Source organism: Arvicola amphibius, chromosome 1 (assembly GCF_903992535.2).
Source record: "Arvicola amphibius chromosome 1, mArvAmp1.2, whole genome shotgun sequence".
In the NCBI taxonomy this organism is placed as follows: Eukaryota; Metazoa; Chordata; class Mammalia; order Rodentia; family Cricetidae; genus Arvicola; species Arvicola amphibius.
Genome location: NC_052047.1, coordinates 74,845,556 through 74,862,684, shown reverse-complemented (window position 1 = coordinate 74,862,684; position 17,129 = coordinate 74,845,556). Strand labels below are relative to the sequence as shown.

General features: G+C 39.3%; 1 protein-coding gene across 1 annotated transcript in view; it reads right to left on the bottom strand.

The window, feature by feature from the left end:
• Positions 1 to 809: 809 nt before the first annotated feature.
• Positions 810 to 17,129, bottom strand: part of Vwc2 (von Willebrand factor C domain containing 2) — a 152,140-nt gene continuing 135,820 nt past the window's right edge. Inside the window, exon 3 of the mRNA XM_038337593.1 lies at positions 810 to 961. Coding sequence (XP_038193521.1) covers positions 810 to 961 — 152 coding nt within the window. The remainder of the gene's footprint in view (positions 962 to 17,129) is intronic.

Below are 17,129 nucleotides of genomic sequence, written 5' to 3'. Positions count from 1 at the left end.
GGAAACCCCTGCATGCACACACAGAATTCTTTACAGCTGCAACTCCATGGGCACTAACATAGATGTCCCAGCCTTCCTCTTCCTCAGGGAATGAATTCAAATCGTGCTTAGAAAAACAATAGGTGATGTGAATGAAAATGAAATGCCCGAAGTGTTTGTTTATGGACTCCTATGAGAACTGAAAATATATGTGCTAGCAATCTTTATACCTACATTTCCCAAACGACTAAGGACAAACTGATAAAAGAAATGGGTTATTAAATATGGAAGCCTGTGTATGTGAATTAGGATGTGTCCTGGGCAAGCTTTAGAAACACAGAACTAGTTCAATTGCAGTTGAGCAGTATTCTTCTAGAAAGCAGTCATTATTTTCTGTAGTCCCTTAACAGTGTACAGTTATTTCATGTGCAGGGGTAAAAGATTCCTGGTACCACCAGCAGCCCCTGTGATGGAATGAAGGCTAACACAGTGAGGACGGTTGACAACAGCATTGTTTAATATATAAGACTCTAATAGAGGGATTATAGAAACACATTTAATATAGAATAGTGAACTTTAGTGTACTTACTGTGAAAATAGCACATTTATTTAGAGAGGGAGTTTATGTCCAAAGTTCTTATTGATGTTTTGAAATACATCCATTTCTGTCTCTTGCTGTAATTGTTACCAAGAAAAGGAAAAGTACCAACCATTTTCCTTGACTCCTTATCAAAAGTCTTCTGTTTTTGATTGATATTTCTCAGAGTCATCTAGAATGTCACATTAGTAAAATATTCTAGAAAAACATCAGAGTTTTTATATTGTGAAGTCTACATTTGCCTGCATTCGTGTCTTGTGCACATGGCTTGCCGCTCGATTCTCCAGGTCCCCTCCTCGTAGGTGCAGTGGCATATGGTGCATTCGTCGGTCTTCACTTCTCTGCCAGCTGGGATGACAGCAGTTTCTGCAAAGCAGTTTGGGCCTGAAATTCAGAAAAACATTTCACACTATTGAGTGCATAAATGTATAATGTATAAATTAGGTAGTTAGCACTGCAGAGTGTTTCATTTATCCTCTTATGAAGTACAGTTAGAAAAGCCAGAACTAGAAACACAAAGAACACTTTTTTTCTGAAGTGAAACCAAAGTTACTCAAAATTTTAGGACAAAACATTACTATTTTCATAGGTAGACTGCTCCATTTGGTTGGGGGCCTTTTCAGAAGTTACATCTATAATCATTAGATTCAACTAATGCTGTTAAATAATTGCCAATATTTAAAACAGCCAACCAATAGCTTCAGAAAACCAGACTCACTCTTCATGGCAGTTGTAGGAGAGAGAAACAAGAAAACAGTCATCCCAGAACTTTCCCACATGTATTAAAACATGAGGTGTCACCATTACTGGGATTTCGGTTCCATTGCTGGCTGCAAGCCCCAACAACAGAATTCTTTAAGTATGGGGCCAAAGAACTAAGTCCCTAGGTGATGATAATGCATATCTGGAGACCACAGTTAGAGCAACACCCCCAGGTACTGTACAGGGATATATCTTCCACAGTCGTTAAGAACCAAGAATGACTGCAATTCTTGCTTGTAAGACCAAGTAAAAGCTTAACATAAAGGTGTACCCTCTGTGCTTAAGTTTAGGTCTACACTCCAGGGTATGAAAAATGAGCCTGAAAAATATTTCTAGTATGTGTTGAAACTAATGTTGTTATAAAAGATTATTTAATTGATCCTCAGGGAAAAGGCTTTTAGGTCAGTTCTATTCATCAATAGGCATTTACCTTTCACCTCTTGGGGACAACTAAGGGCAATAGCAAACCAGAAGGTGCCATACAATTTTTCAAAGAAGGGAAGCAACCAATTGTCCTACTAAGCTTGGAACATGTGATCCACAACAATGACTAGCATGTACTCTAGGGGTACAACAGTGGCAGACATACTTTGATGGTAACCCACAGCTCTCTAATAGTACTTAAGGCCCACTCAACAAGAGGGAAATCATGCCCAGTACTGGAAACCTAGGGCTAGTGAAGCCATGGACCTTAGAAAAGAACTTATAATGGCCACTTTACTAAACCAGAATGATCCCTTACTGCATACTAAATATTTGTCCTTATACCCACAGATAAATGTAGTCCTTATCTCTCATCAAGGAGCCTTCTCATTGCAATAGATAGATATCATTATAGAAAAGCACAGTCAATCAAGATACAAAATTGTCGAGCGCAGTACCAACTGCTAAATTTATGATACAACTTCTGCACCTATGGTTCAGAGGTCATTGCAGAAGAGGGAACAGAGAGCTTGTAAAAGTCAGAGTTTGCTGTAATATTATGTCTTTTATGAATGTCAGAAACTGCATTCATGAAGCCTCACTAATATGGCTGCCTAAACATGACATGAACACAGATGATACCAATAGACACACAAGGTGGAATGCTTAGGAGGCCTCAACTCTAGACAAAGAACGACAAGCAACTAAGAAATATTGAGAGCAAAAGTGAAGTCATTGCCCCAGGGAAGAGCATACCATTTAGTGACAAAGGATCAATCCTGAAAACATATACACATACAGGTAACATTATACAGGAATCAGCAGATTGCATTTATATATCTAGGAACACACATGTAACAACAGTTTTTTAGAGGCCATGAATTTGAAAGAGTAAAGGGGCAGTATGTGAAAGAGTTTGAAGGAAGCTTCAGCAATTACCCCTTTGGGATGATGATATAAAGGATATCTTCTGATTGGACTGGGAATGGGTAGGCATGAGTAGTTGAGGGGTTGGGTTGTGGGGAGTTTGGAGGGGGAAAGTGCTGAGAGAGATGACTGGAAAGGTAGATTTTACAGAGTTGGGTAGAATCCTGATACAAGGTAAACTTCCATGAGTCTACAGGATGGCCCCACCTAAGACTCTTGGCAGCAGTTGATGCATAGCCTGAACTGGACATCTCTGGTGATTGGATTGATGACTACCCCACTTGACATCGGAGAGCCTTCATCCAGTGAGTGATAGAAGCAGATTCAGAGACACAAAGCCAGACATTGGGTTGAGTTTGGGGAGTCCTGCTGAGGAGAGGAAGGGGGGATTGTAGGAGTCAGGGGATTTGGGGACATAGCAAGAAAACTCACAGTAATGGCTAGACTGGCTCATGGGAACTCACAAAGTATGAACCAACAACCAGGGAACCAGCATGGGACCAATTTAGGCCCTTAGCATATATGTGACAGTCATGTACCTTGGGTTCTTTGTGGGACCCCTGTTAATGAGAGCAGGGTTGGGAAATCTGTTCCTCGTACTGGATTGCCTTGGCCAATCTGAATACAGTGGAAGGTGTTTGGTCTTATGACAGCTTGATATGCATGCTTTGCTGAGGTCCATGGGAGGTTGGCCCCTTTCTGAGTGAATATGGAGGAGAGGTGGATTAAGAGGGGTAAAGAAATGGGAATAGAAGAAGGAGGGGAGATTATGGTCTGGATGTAAAATAAATAAATTAATTGAATAAAAAGTTATAGATTCAGTTTTATTTTCTCTCTTGATTTTTTAGCTAATTAATTTTTTCCAGCCCAATCACATTTCCCCTCCCTTGTCTCCCCCAGTCCTTACCTCTAACCCACCCCCAATCCACTCCTCCTCCTTTCTTTTCAGAAAAGGGCAGCCTCCCATGTATATCAGCCAGCCATGGCAGATCAAATTGCAGTAAGTCTAGGCATCTCCTCTCTTATTAAGGCTGGACTAGGCAACCCAGTAGGAGGAAAGGGTCCCGAAAGCCGGCAACAGAGTCAGGAATAGCTCCTGCTTCCACTGTTAGGAGTCCCATAAAAGACCAAGCTATACAACTGATATATTTGTTCTGAGGGCCTAGGTCAGTCCCATGGTCTTAAGTCAGTTGGTGATTCAGTCTCTGTGAGCTCCCATGTGTCCAAGTTAATTGATTCTGTGGGTTTTCTTGTGGCATCCTTGACCCCTCTGGCTCCCACAATCCTTCCTTTCCATTTTTTTCTACAGGATTCCCTGAGGTCTGCCTAATGTTTGACTCTGTGTCTCTGCATCTGTTTCTGGGTGAAGCCTCTCTGATGACAATTTGGCTAGGCAATGATGCATAAGTATAGCAGAATATCATTAGGAATCATTTTATTGACTTTTTTTTCTTTTTTCTTTTTGTCAGTCATGTTTGGTTCTGTCCTGGGTCTCTGAGCTGTCCAGCTTCTGGTTCTTAGGTTCCCTCTGATAGTATGGGTCTCAAACTGGATCAGTCATTGGCTCTCCACTCCTATAATTTCTGTGCCACCTTTGTACTCACATATCTTGTAGGAAGGGCACATTATAGGTCAAAGGTTATGTGGTTAGGTTCAAGTTCCAGTCCCTTTACTGAAAGTTTTGCCTGGTTACAGGAGATGGCTAGTTCAGGCTCTGTATCTCCCATTCCTAGGAGTCTTAGCATATAAATCCTGGGAGTTTTCATTGAGCTCCAGTCTTGTCCTCCTGAGAGCAAATAGCCGTGGCTCAGATTGACATCTACTGACTTTCTGTTAAAGTTGTGCATGTATCATCTTGCCCTATACTTATTTTAAATCTAAGACTTTTCTGCATCCAGTAGCATTGCTCAAATACCTTAGCCCTCTCTACATATAGCCTGCCCATGCCTCTTCTCCACTGTCAGATGAAAGCCCGTTATGCTATAGGACTATGTGTGGACCCTACCTCAGGAAAGTGCTTCCCCGAAACACTGCACCCCCCATGCCAGGTATACCATGAAGTTACTAATTTTTTTCTTTCTGTTTATTATCTTTACAGAATAATCTGCTTTCAGTTCATCCTATTATTATACTACAATTGCTCAGAGTGCCTGTATCCTGAGAGAGTTACTCGGAGGACTCATCTTCAAAGTAATATGAGATTGCTGGTTAACACGTGGTCATAGACTAAATAACCACTTCGTGCCATGGTGTCCTTATCCACCAAAGGGGATAATAATATGATATGGAGTCTTGTTATGCTCTGTACATTCCTCTTAGTTATTCTGAGAATGTCCTTGCCTGAATTGCTTTTTCTGTACCAGTGTTACTAGTCCTTCTTAGGCTTTTATGATTAATTAATAGTTTACCTTCTTATATTTATGTTACTCAGAGATTTTAGATTTTTGTTAATGTTTTTCTCAATTCAGTGAAATTGTATTTTTTTGTAATGGTCAAAATTTGGCTGGTGGTATCAAGAACCTCAATCTGCTTTTAAAAAGTCACTTCTCATTTATCTTCCTATTGTACAACTTTTTAAAAAAGAGTAAGGAAATTATTTCTTTGTTTTCTTTCACAAAATGTATGGTTTTCTTTTAATTTTACTTAAAGTCTTGTCTGAGCCCATATCAGAACATGGGACCTGTCTTGTTCTTCCTGGTCCCAGTGGGGGCATTCCTCACTGTGTGTTCAACACCTACTCTGCTAATGGACACTTTAAAATTGGTCCCCAGAAAATATGCAGTGCATCTGCACTTGGGGTATGTTGTAATCTTATGATTCAAGTGAAGAAAAAAGCATTTAAATATTGGGAACTTATTAGTGAAAATAATATTCCTGGAAAAAAAGAAAAAGCTAACTATAGTACCAACAGTTTATGAAAATAATTAAGAATCCTAAAGGAAGGAAGCACCATTTATGTTATTTCATATAGGAAAGTTTTTCTTTTATACAACTGTAACTAGAATATTATACCATTTGTCTCTCTTTCATTGGTAAATGAATTGCTAAGAAAAGTACTGGCTCAGGGCTTCCTGGAGGCTCAACTTCAGGATACACTGTAAGGTGCAGAATCGACAGGCTTTTAGAGTGCCAGACGTTTCATGGCTGTGATAGCAAGTAATTCTTTTTGCTCAGAACTCAGTGGTAATATACTTTATTAAGTTCTGAGAGGCATTTCATGTTGACCAGTTTCTTTATCCTGTTTTGTTAGTGGATTTCTCAGACCATGTGTGTCAGGCAACCTCAGGGGTGTGTGCTTGTATTATGCCATGTTACTGAAGCAGTGTAGATGCACAGTGTAGTTCAAATATACTGCATCAGTGTAGACTGCTTTGGCTTGGAAGTGACTTGAACATGTCCCCAGAGGGCATTAGAAAAAAATGGTTTCTGATATGGTAACAGTAGGCAGAACTTAACGGGAAATGCCTGCATCACTTGAGAGTGTGTCCATGGAAGAAATTAAGGTTGTTATGGTTGGCACTTCAGTCTTCCCAATCCAGAAAGCAAGACCTGAGCAGCTTTTCTGGCTTCCTATCTGATGATTTGGTGCTTCCTCATGTACACTGCTGGCAGCATTGCTTTCCACCATGAGGTGCTTACCAGGGCCACAAAGCCAGTATGCTGTCCTTGGACTCCCATGAGAACTTGGTTGTATTAATGAAAGATCAGTTAAGACACAGACCCTTAAAGAATATATGAGACTGGCTTTTTTCATGCAAAATAACTTAGAATAGAGGATTATTTTTATTATTGTTTTTTAAAGGTAACTTTTACTTAGAATTTTATGCCATGTTGCTGTGTTTTCTTGCTTCAGATACTTGATTTATGACACATAAATTAAGAGCTACTATTGTAGTTTATAAACCATTTTGGATCAGAATGTTATAAAATTTTTGGTGAATTATATTAGTTTTACTAAAATTTAAATTTAATAACAGGTTCCAATTATTGAAAATTTCCATAGTTTTTATATTTCAAGAGCAATGTATAAATTCACCAAGTTGTTTGTTGTAGAATATGTGTACACTGTGTGGAAATGCATTTCTGTGATTGTTGTAATAGAAAGCTGAATGATCAATAGGAAGAGGTTAGTGGGGAATTCTGGTGACAGAGAGGACTCTGGGGAGAAGAGAGGTGGAGAAGCCAGCCAGACAAGGAATGATTTGAACACACAGAGAGGGATAGGGGTAAAACCCATGTAGTAGAACATAGATGAATAAAAATATGGGTTAATTTAAGCTATAAGAGCTAGTTAGGGACAAGCTTAAGCTATAGGCTGAGCGTTCATAATTAATAAGTCTCCATGAAATTATATTGGGAGTTGGCTGTTAGGACAGAGAAAGACTCATTACTCATGGCTTCCCATGTGTAGGCTCAAATATCCAAACACAGCATCTGAGAAAGCTAAGACAAGTTCTGGACATGGAGCTAGATATGGATTCCCATTCCTGCAGTCTCTCAGGTGGGCTCTTGGCCGCTACCTTTGAACTCTAGCCAGCCACCAACGCCATGTGCTAAGCTGATCTATGACTGACATGACAGTTTAAGATTTGTCTCACATGGTCCGAACATCTGCAGGCACTTAGTAAAGCCAGGTCCAGACACAGAAAACCTTTAAAAAGATACAGTATGAAGCCGGGTGGCAGTGGCGCACGCCTTTAATCCCAACACTCAGGAGGCAGAGGCAGGCAGATCTCTGTGAGTTTGAGACCAGCCTGGTCTACAAGAGCTAATTCCAGGACAGGCTCCAAAGCTACAGAGAAACCCTGTCTCGAAAAACAACAACAACAACAAAAAGATACAGTATGTTTAAAAATGTGCTTAACTGCCAAAGAAAGAAAAAATGGGTATAGACAGTTAAAAATAATAATGTCTTTTAAGAAAGGGTAAAGTAATATAAAAAGTAACCTACATAAAGATGGGAAATACACAGGGTGTCTGGATTCTGTATGGTACTTCGCTGACTTTGAATTTTTTACATGCTAATGTACAAAAACAATCGCTTCTGAGAGACATTGGATTATGGAAACTGCTATATTAAACTAAACTATATATTTTAAGAATGTTTTAACTTTAAAATGGAAATCAGAAAATATGTTGTTTTGCAAGAGAAGTTTTCCACAGGAAGCAAAAGTTATAATTCTCTTAAAATTAATGAAGATCAGATTTGATTGGAGGAGACCTCCTAAGAATCTTGGCTACAGACATTAAAGAAAAGAAACCAAGAAAGACTATATGACAGGTGACATATATGCTGATTCCTTTACATGGGAATACCTATGAAACAGGATGAAACGTGATAAATCTTGTTGGCTACAGAGTCCTCTTGACATCCTTTCTTAGAGAATTGGTTATACAGTCCAAATGGATGTGTAAAGTCGACATATGCCTTTTACCTGCTCAACCATATAATAAATGTCATTTTAACTGACTTGTACACACCAATGAAGACACATAGCTCAGGTGATCCAGCCTCTCAGAATGCCTCTGTTGCAGTTTCCTCAAAATTCTGAATCCATAACAACTTCAAAGCTGCTAGCTGAGATGGTCCAGCCTCACAGATTATCCAGCCAGGTAAACTCTACACTTTACCATCACACAGAGGCTAAACAAAAAATAATATAGCAAAAGCCATGTGGTAGAATGCCGATTAATAAAAATATGGGTTAATTAAAATTATGAGAGCTAGTTAGAAACAAGCCTAACCTATAGGTTGCGCTTTCATAATTAATATGAAGTCTTCATGTCATTATTTTGGAGCTGGCTGGCAGGATAGAGAAAGACTCATTACAGTTTTTTATCTTTCAAATGATTCTCTCTGAACATTATGTCTACAAATATACACACACACACACACACACACACACACACACACACTTTATCAAGCATAGTAATTAAAGCCTTCAGATTTTGTATTTTTTTATCAAGTGTAGTAATACAAATCTTCAGACTTTTGTATTTGTAGGTTTAAATCAAACTAAACTGTTGTAAGTAGAGGGGAGAGACATGTCACTTCACTCCTTATTCCATAACAGTTGTATATTTATGTATAATGTTAGAGCAATATGAAAAGGGTAGCTGCCATGGCATAATGTGTATGTAGATCTCTGTTAGTTTTTCTCACTTCTGGGGTTTTGTATAGTTAGTACCACCATTATCTCAGTTCAACCCCCTAGGGTCCCTCACTCCACCACCATCCTAAATTCATGTTCTCTTGTTATTAATAACCATATGAGCTCATTTAGTGTTGCCCATATGTGATGGGTGTGGTGCCATAAACTGAGGCATGAGCAAAATCCCCTCAAGAAGGGTGATGTTTTCTCTTTCATCAACCATTAAGTGCTAATACCACCAAAAGTGGGGGTCTCTGGGTGGTCTCCTATTCATGCCAGAAGTTTGACTAGTTTGAGCTTATACAATACTGGTGTCACTAACCACAGCTACTGTGAACTGATATGCAGAAGCTATGGCAAGTCCAGAAATGTGCATTTAATATCTGTCCTCTTTATCTGTCATTCTTTACTCCCACTATTCTATGATGTTCCCTAAGTTTGATGAAGGGAGAGGTTAATAGAAATGATTATAGGTAAGCATTCAGGATTTTTTATACTTGGTGCTTTGGTCATATATGTGTCCCAGTATTAAATATGATCCACTAATGAAACAATAAATCTGTTACTAAAGTTGAAAGCAACCCACATATGGGTACAGACATAAATATTTGGAAGACAGTTTAACAGCATGTTCACTTAACATCAAGTTCTCCCCAAGATCTGCCTATTGTTGTGAACTTTTGACCAGGTTTACAATATAAATACCATCTGTGGAGCAGGACATCATCTCATCTCAAATCATAAAGTAATTGGTTATCTCACTAACCATATACCACCATTGTACCAGTGGGCAAATCTTGCCAGGCAGGTCGGTGTTGTGTGTAGCTTGCACATTTCAGCACTGATTGAGACCACTGATGACGTAACTTCCCTCAAAGCCTGTACAACACCTTCTTATACTATTAAGCAAGCCAAAAGGGACAGAGTTTCCTGGTCAGTGAAGTTCCATGGGTAAACAGATCTACTCCCAAAAGACATGGGCTACTAAATGAAAATCTCCAGTGTTACCCACAGGTTACCTCCTTACAAGTTACTGGTGAGTTGAGTCCTCAACAACACCCAAAACAAAAGCTATTTCCACTAACTAGATGCTACTGATAAAGACACCACTAATCTTGTATGCAGGACGTAAATAATAGTTCTCTACAGAAACATCAAATTTTACATTCCACCAGAGCCCTGTTTATTTGCATCTTTAGGAGGTTTTGGCTTTATCCCATGTATTATCTTAAGTCATTCTGAAAGAGAAGTAGTGTACTCCCAAATTTGAATTTTTGTTTCTTTAATGACTGGTAATGGCCTTCATCTATTTTCCCTTAATCCATTTTGATGTTCTGTTTGTAAGAAAACACCTTGTTTGAAGGCCATTTTGGTGAACTATCACCCATCACCATTATAGACAATTTCAGTAAATGTACATTGCAAACTTTATGATAACTGATGAAAATGCTAAGAATAGGGAGGGTAAGATATGTACTATGGAGCCATAAAATGCTCAAGTGAAATCACAGCGTACGGAAGAGAACTAGAGACAGAAATGGAAACAAAGAACAAAACAACAGATAGAAAAGAGTAGCAAATGTCAAGATATAAATAAATATGTAAAATAATAGAAATTAGCCTAGTGAGTGTTTAAAAGGCTTAATATATCAAAAAGAGATTGTTAGAGTGGATCACAAACAAATCTGATAGAACTTCACAAGAAATATATGAATCTCTTATTATACTTGCAGCAAACATGAAACCAGTGAGGACAGAGGGACCAGAAGAGTACTAGCCATCTACTGGGTATTGCTGCCTTCTGTTCTTGTCATTCATCAGCAAGAGAATACACCTTTTTCACTCAAAAAAATTTAGAATGTTCACTAAGATAAACTAAGTTATAGACCAAGCAACACTGATGTTAGATCCCCCCTCTCTATGCTATGAATACGTTTTTTTGTGGGTACAATTAGTTTTATTGTTACTTTCAATGTGTGTCTTTGCATAGGTGTTACATAGGGGCCTGAACGGAAGAGTAGGGTGGGTAGGGATCCACACAGGGCAAGACGGACAGGCCCCAGCTAATCCACACAAGGTATCAGTTTTCCGTGGCCCAGGGCATCTTGCTCAGCTACGAATACGTTTTATTCCCATAAAACATATAAAGAAGCTGCTTTCAGCCAGTCGCTTAACAGAATATAGCCAGGCTGGAAAAGATACATAGAGAGAGTAGACAGAGTCAAGGAGCTTCTGTGTAGCTGCTGAAGGAGAAAGTTGCCTGCCCTGGAACCTTACTGGTAAACCATGAGCCTCATGGTAAAATATAAAATAATAGAAATGGGTTAATTTAAGATATAAGAGCTAGCTAGAAATATGCTTAATCTATTGACCAAACAGTATTGTAACTAATATAGTTTATATAGTTTCTGTGCGATTATTTCATGTCTGGGCAGCCGGGAACTGAACGAGCAGTCCCCAACTACACAACACACTTTAGAAAGTTGAAGAAATTTGGAAAATCATATTGTAAGTGCAGTTAGATCATATTGGGATTAAATTAGCTGTCATTAATGGTAAACAACAGAAAAACACCAAATACTTGGAGATTATGCAACATACAATAAGAACAGTTTACCTGAGCTAATAGGAGCTCACCAACTCCAGCCTGACTGGGAAGGAACAAGCATAGGACCAAACTAATCCCTCTGAATGTGGTTGACAGTTGAATTTCTGAGGCAGATTGAGAGGCCACTGGCAGTGGCACTGGTATTTATTCCCACTGCATGTACTGGCCTTTTGGGATCCTATTCTCTTTGGATGTATACCTTGCTCAGCCTAGATGTAGTAGGGCAGGCCTTGGACCTTCCCCAAAGCAATCCTCTCTGATGTTTAGATGGGAGTGAGGTGGGATAGTGTGTGGAGGAAATGGGAGGAGGGGAAGGAGTGGGAACTTGGATTGGTATATTTTGTAAAACCTAATAATGTTTTTTTAAAAAGAACAGGGTGCTGGATAAAATCCAAAGAGAAATTTAATAATACTTTAACTTAAGAAACAATGAAAACACTTAAAACCTGTGAGATAGCAAAGTCCAGAAGGGATTTTACAGATTTGAATACATTTAGAAAATCAACAAGATTGACAAACCCCTAGCCAAACTAATCAAACAGCAGAGAGAGAACAAACAAATTAATAAGATTAGAAATTAAAAGGGGGCATTACCACAGACACAGAGGAAATTCAGAGAATCATTAGATCTTACTACAAAAGCCTGTATGCCACAAAATTGGAAAATGTAAAAGAAATGGACACTTTTTTAGGTAAGTACCATATACCAAAGTTAAACCAGGACCAGGTGAACAATCTAAATAGTCCTGTTAGTCGCGAAGAATTAGAAACTGTTATCAGAAACCTCCCTATCAAAAAAAGCCCAGGACCAGATGGTTTCAATGCAGAATTCTACCAGAACTTCCAAGAAGACCTAATACCTATACTCCTTAATGTATTTCATAATATAGAAACAGAACAGTCATTGCCAAATTCCTTTTATGAAGCTACAATTACCCTGATACCTAAACCACACAAAGACTCAACCAAGAAAGAGAATTACAGGCCAATCTCACTCATGAACATCGATGTAAAAATTCTCAATAAAATACTGGCAAACAGAATCCAAGAACACATTAGAAAAATTATCCACTATGATCAAGTAGGCTTCATCCCAGAGATGCAGGGCTGGTTCAACATACGAAAATCTATCAATGTAATCCATCATATAAATAAACTGAAGGATAAAAACCATATGATCATCTCATTAGATGCTGAAAAAGCATTTGATAAAATTCAACATCCCTTTATGATAAAGGTCTTAGAAAGATTAGGGATACAAGGGTCATTCCTAAATATAATAAAGGCTATTTACAGCAAGCCGACAGCTAACATCAAATTAAATGGAGAGAAACTCAAGGCCATCCCACTAAATTCAGGAACATGACAAGACTGTCCACTCTCTCCTTATCTCTTCAATATAGTGCTTGAAGTTCTAGCAATAGCAATAAGACAACAAAGGGGATCAAGGGGACTCGAATTGGAAAGGAAGAAGTTAAACTTTCGTTATTTGCAGATGATATGATAGTGTACATAAGCGACCCGAAAAACTCCACCAAAGAACTCCTACAGCTGATAAACTCCTTTAGTATCGTGGCAGGATACAAGATCAACTCTAAAAAATCAGTTGCCCTCCTATATACAAAGAATAAGGAAGCAGAGAAAGAAATCAGAGAAGCGTCACCTTTCACGATAGCCACAAATAGCATAAAATATCTTGGGGGTAACTCTAACCAAGGAAGTGAAAGATCTATTTGACAAGAACTTTAAGTCTTTGAAGAAAGAAATTGAAGAGGATACCAGAAAATGGAAAGATCTCTCTTGCTCTTGGATTGGGAGGATCAACATAGTAAAAATGGCAATTCTACCAAAGGCAATCTATAGATTTAATGCAATCCCCTTAAAGGTACCATCAAAATTCTTCACAGATCTTGAGAGGACAATAATCAACTTTATATGGAAGAACAAGAAACCCAGGATAGCCAAAACAATCTTATACAATAAAGGACCTTCTGGAGGCATTACCATCCCTGACTTCAAACTCTATTACAGAGCTACAGTATTGAAAACAGCTTGGTACTGGCATAAAAACAGAGAAGTCGACCAATGGAATCAAATAGAAGACCCGGATCTTAACCCACAAACCTATGGAACACCTGATTTATGATAAAGGAGCTAAAAGTACACAATGGAAGAAAGAAAGCATCTTCAACAAATGGTGCTGGCATAACTGGATGTCAACCCGTAGAAGAATGAAAGTAGATCCATATCTATCACCATGCACAAAACTCAAGTTTAAATGGATTAACGAACTCAATATCAGTCTGAACAAACTGAACCTGTTAGAGGAGAAAGTGGGAAATACTCTACAACATTTGGGCACAGGAGACCACTTCCTATGTATAGCCCCAGCATAAAGTAATCCAGCATGGTCAACAGGATTCCAAAAGCCAGCTCAGTATGAGACACAATCTTATTCTCACTGATAGGAGCCTTTCAAGCAGACCAAGCTACACAACTGCAATACACATGCAGAGGGTCTAGGCAGATCCCAAGCACAGACATTAAGGGCAACATTGAATAAATGGGACCTCCTGAAGCTGAGCAGCTTCTGTAAAGCAAAGGACACTGTCACTAAGACAAAAAGGCAGCCTACTGACTGGGAAAAGATCTTCACCATCCCCGCAACAGACAAAGGTCTGATCTCCAAAATATATAAGGAACTCAAGAGACTAGACTTTAAAATGCTAATTAACCCAATTAAAAAATGGGGCACTGAACTGAACAGAGAATTCTCAACAGAAGAAGTTCGAATGGCCAAAAGACACTTAAGGTCATGCTCAACCTCCTTAGCAATCAGGGAAATGCAAATCAAAACAACATTGAGATACCATCTTATACCTGTCAGATTGGCTAAAATCCAAAACACCAATGATAGCCTTTGCTGGAGAGGTTGTGGAGTAAGGGGTACACTCATCCATTGCTGGTGGGAATGCACACTTGTGCAACCGCTTTGGAAAGCAGTGTGGCGGTTTCTCAGGAAATTCGGGATCAACCTACCCCAGGACCCAGCAATCCCACTCTTGGGAATTTACCCAAGAGATGCCCAATCATATTACAAAAGCATTTGTTCAACTATGTTTATAGCAGCATTATTTGTAATAGCCAGAACCTGGAAACAACCTAGATGCCCTTCAGTGGAAGAATGGATGAAGAAAGTGTGGAATATATACATATTAGAGTACTACTAAGCGGTAAAAAAACAGTAACATCTTGAATTTTGCATGCAAATGGATGGAAATAGAAAACACTATTCTGAGTGAGGTAACCCAGACCCAAAAAGATGAACATGGGATGTACTCACTCATAATCGGTTTCTAGCCATAATTAAAGGACATCGAGCCTATAATTCGGGATCCTTGAGAAGATAATAAGAAGAACCTCCACCTGGCGATAGATGAAGAAAATGACTGAGCCCCACATTGGAGCACCGGACTGAGCTCCCAAGGTCCTGATGAGGAGCAGAAGGAGAGAGAACATGAGAAAGAAATTCAGGACCGTGAGGGGTGCGTTCACCCATGGAGATGGTGGGACAGAACTAATGGGAGATCACCAACTCCAGTTGGATTGGGACTGATGGAACATGAGACCAAACCAGACTCTCTGAATGTGGCCGATGGTGGAGGCTGACTGAGAAGCCAAGGACAAAGGCGCTGAGCTTTGACTCTTCTGCATGGACAGGCTCTGTGGGAGCCTTCTCAGCTTGGTTGATCACCTTCCTGGACCTGGGGGGAGTTGGGAGGACCTTGGTCTTAACATAGAGTAGGGAACCCCGATGGCTCCTTGGCCTGAAGAGGGAGGGAGGGGGGTATGGGTGGAGGGGACGAGAGGGAAGGGGGAGAAAGAGGGGAGGAGATGGAAATTTTTAAATATAAAAAAAAACCAAAAAAAGACAAATGGTTTCACAGCAGACTTCCTGGTACTCTTGCTTTTGCAATCTTTCTGCCCCCCTTCAAAAATATTCCCTGAGCCATAGATTTAGAAGCTGTGCTGCAGGCATGTTCACTAGGGCAGGGCTAACCAGGATCTGATAGTCTCTGTCTTATGCCACTTGGGCTGCCATTGTTCCCCACAAGAAGCATTGATTAACAAAAATCTCAGCATCAAATTGTTGGTTGTAGTAATCATAGTAATCAAAGCAATAAAAACTCTTATTGTAGCCCTTAGTTGCCTCTCAGATGGTGGAGGGTGGGGGTTAGTGCTGAAGACACCAAACACTTAGAACACTGCATTCCTATATCAAGATGGATCTTGCTTCATGCTTCCATAGTACCAGTAACCAGGGTGCAAGCTTTCAAGAGATGGGGGGCAATTAAACAGTCCTTCCAAGCAGTGACATCTACTAACTACAACAATGACCAGCATGGCAAGATATCCAAAACATTTCAATCGTGAAATTCATATGTTTGTGGTAAACAACAGCTATCTAATTGAACTTAAGACTCACCTTAAGTCAACGGGAGGGAAACTGTGTGTGGTACTAAAACTTAACCAAATATTGGGTCTAGTGAGGTGGTAAACGGAGAACAATTCTGAAGAGCAAGCAGGACATGACAACACCCCAGTGGACTGTGAGGAGCCCAGCTCCAGTTATTTTTAAGAAAGAGAAAATAGGAACTGAGATGGTAGGGAGCGGGGATGTGGAAAGAGTTGTGGGAGGGGAAATGATATGACCAAAACATATTGTCTGAAAAAATTTAAAAATAAATTTAAAAAACGAAGAGTACATTAAAGATAGTAAAAGAGAAATATAAAGTAAGTCAGTAAAGAAGGCTGACTCATTTGAGCACTAGTCAAAGGGAAGCAGAGTTGTCTCTCAGTTTTTAACAAAGCAGACCTTTAGAATTCTGGGGGAAATTATCACTCAAAGTCACCTGATGGAAAGATATAAATGAATTAACAATATTGCTGTCTGTAATTGGACTGTGGTACTATAGTCACTTAGTGGAAAATGAATACCTATGTATTTAGCTGCATTTATAGGGAGGAAAGTGGAAAGAATAACCATAATCCTAATTATTTAATATATAATAGATAATCTTCTTAATCATTTATTTGCTCTGCAATAGGCAAAACACCTTCATAACTATGGAAAGTACATTCAGAAACTATAAGTATTAATTGAGTCATATGGGTAATAAGTACTGATTAATTATGCTGTTATTTTTGACTTGGCCTAGATAACTGATGATGGCTAATTCAAATATGATTCTATCCTATAGCAGTAATGCTTTCCTTCCTCAGGGATAGTTGATAAACAAACCTTCACAATCTGAACTTTTCTTGTGCTGGTCTAACTTCAGGATGGAGGCTTAATGGTTGTGGAGGATGTTCATAACGCCTGGACTGTACTCACAGATATGCCGATCTTGACTGATGCACAGTGATATGGCCTGCATGCTAGTCTTACTCAGAGTCATGTGCAGACACTTAATGACAGTGTGACACTATTGAAGCAGGACCATGTCAGAACAGGGTTGGATTATGAATGCCCTCAGGCCTGGGCATATCTTACAAAAGGGATTAACAGAGCTGTTGTGCCTCTGCTCCTACCACTCCTACCATGAGAAAGTACCACTCTGGTACAGGTATCTACAAGGTACACGGAACTTTATAGCAACTTGTTCTTGGACTTTTATGC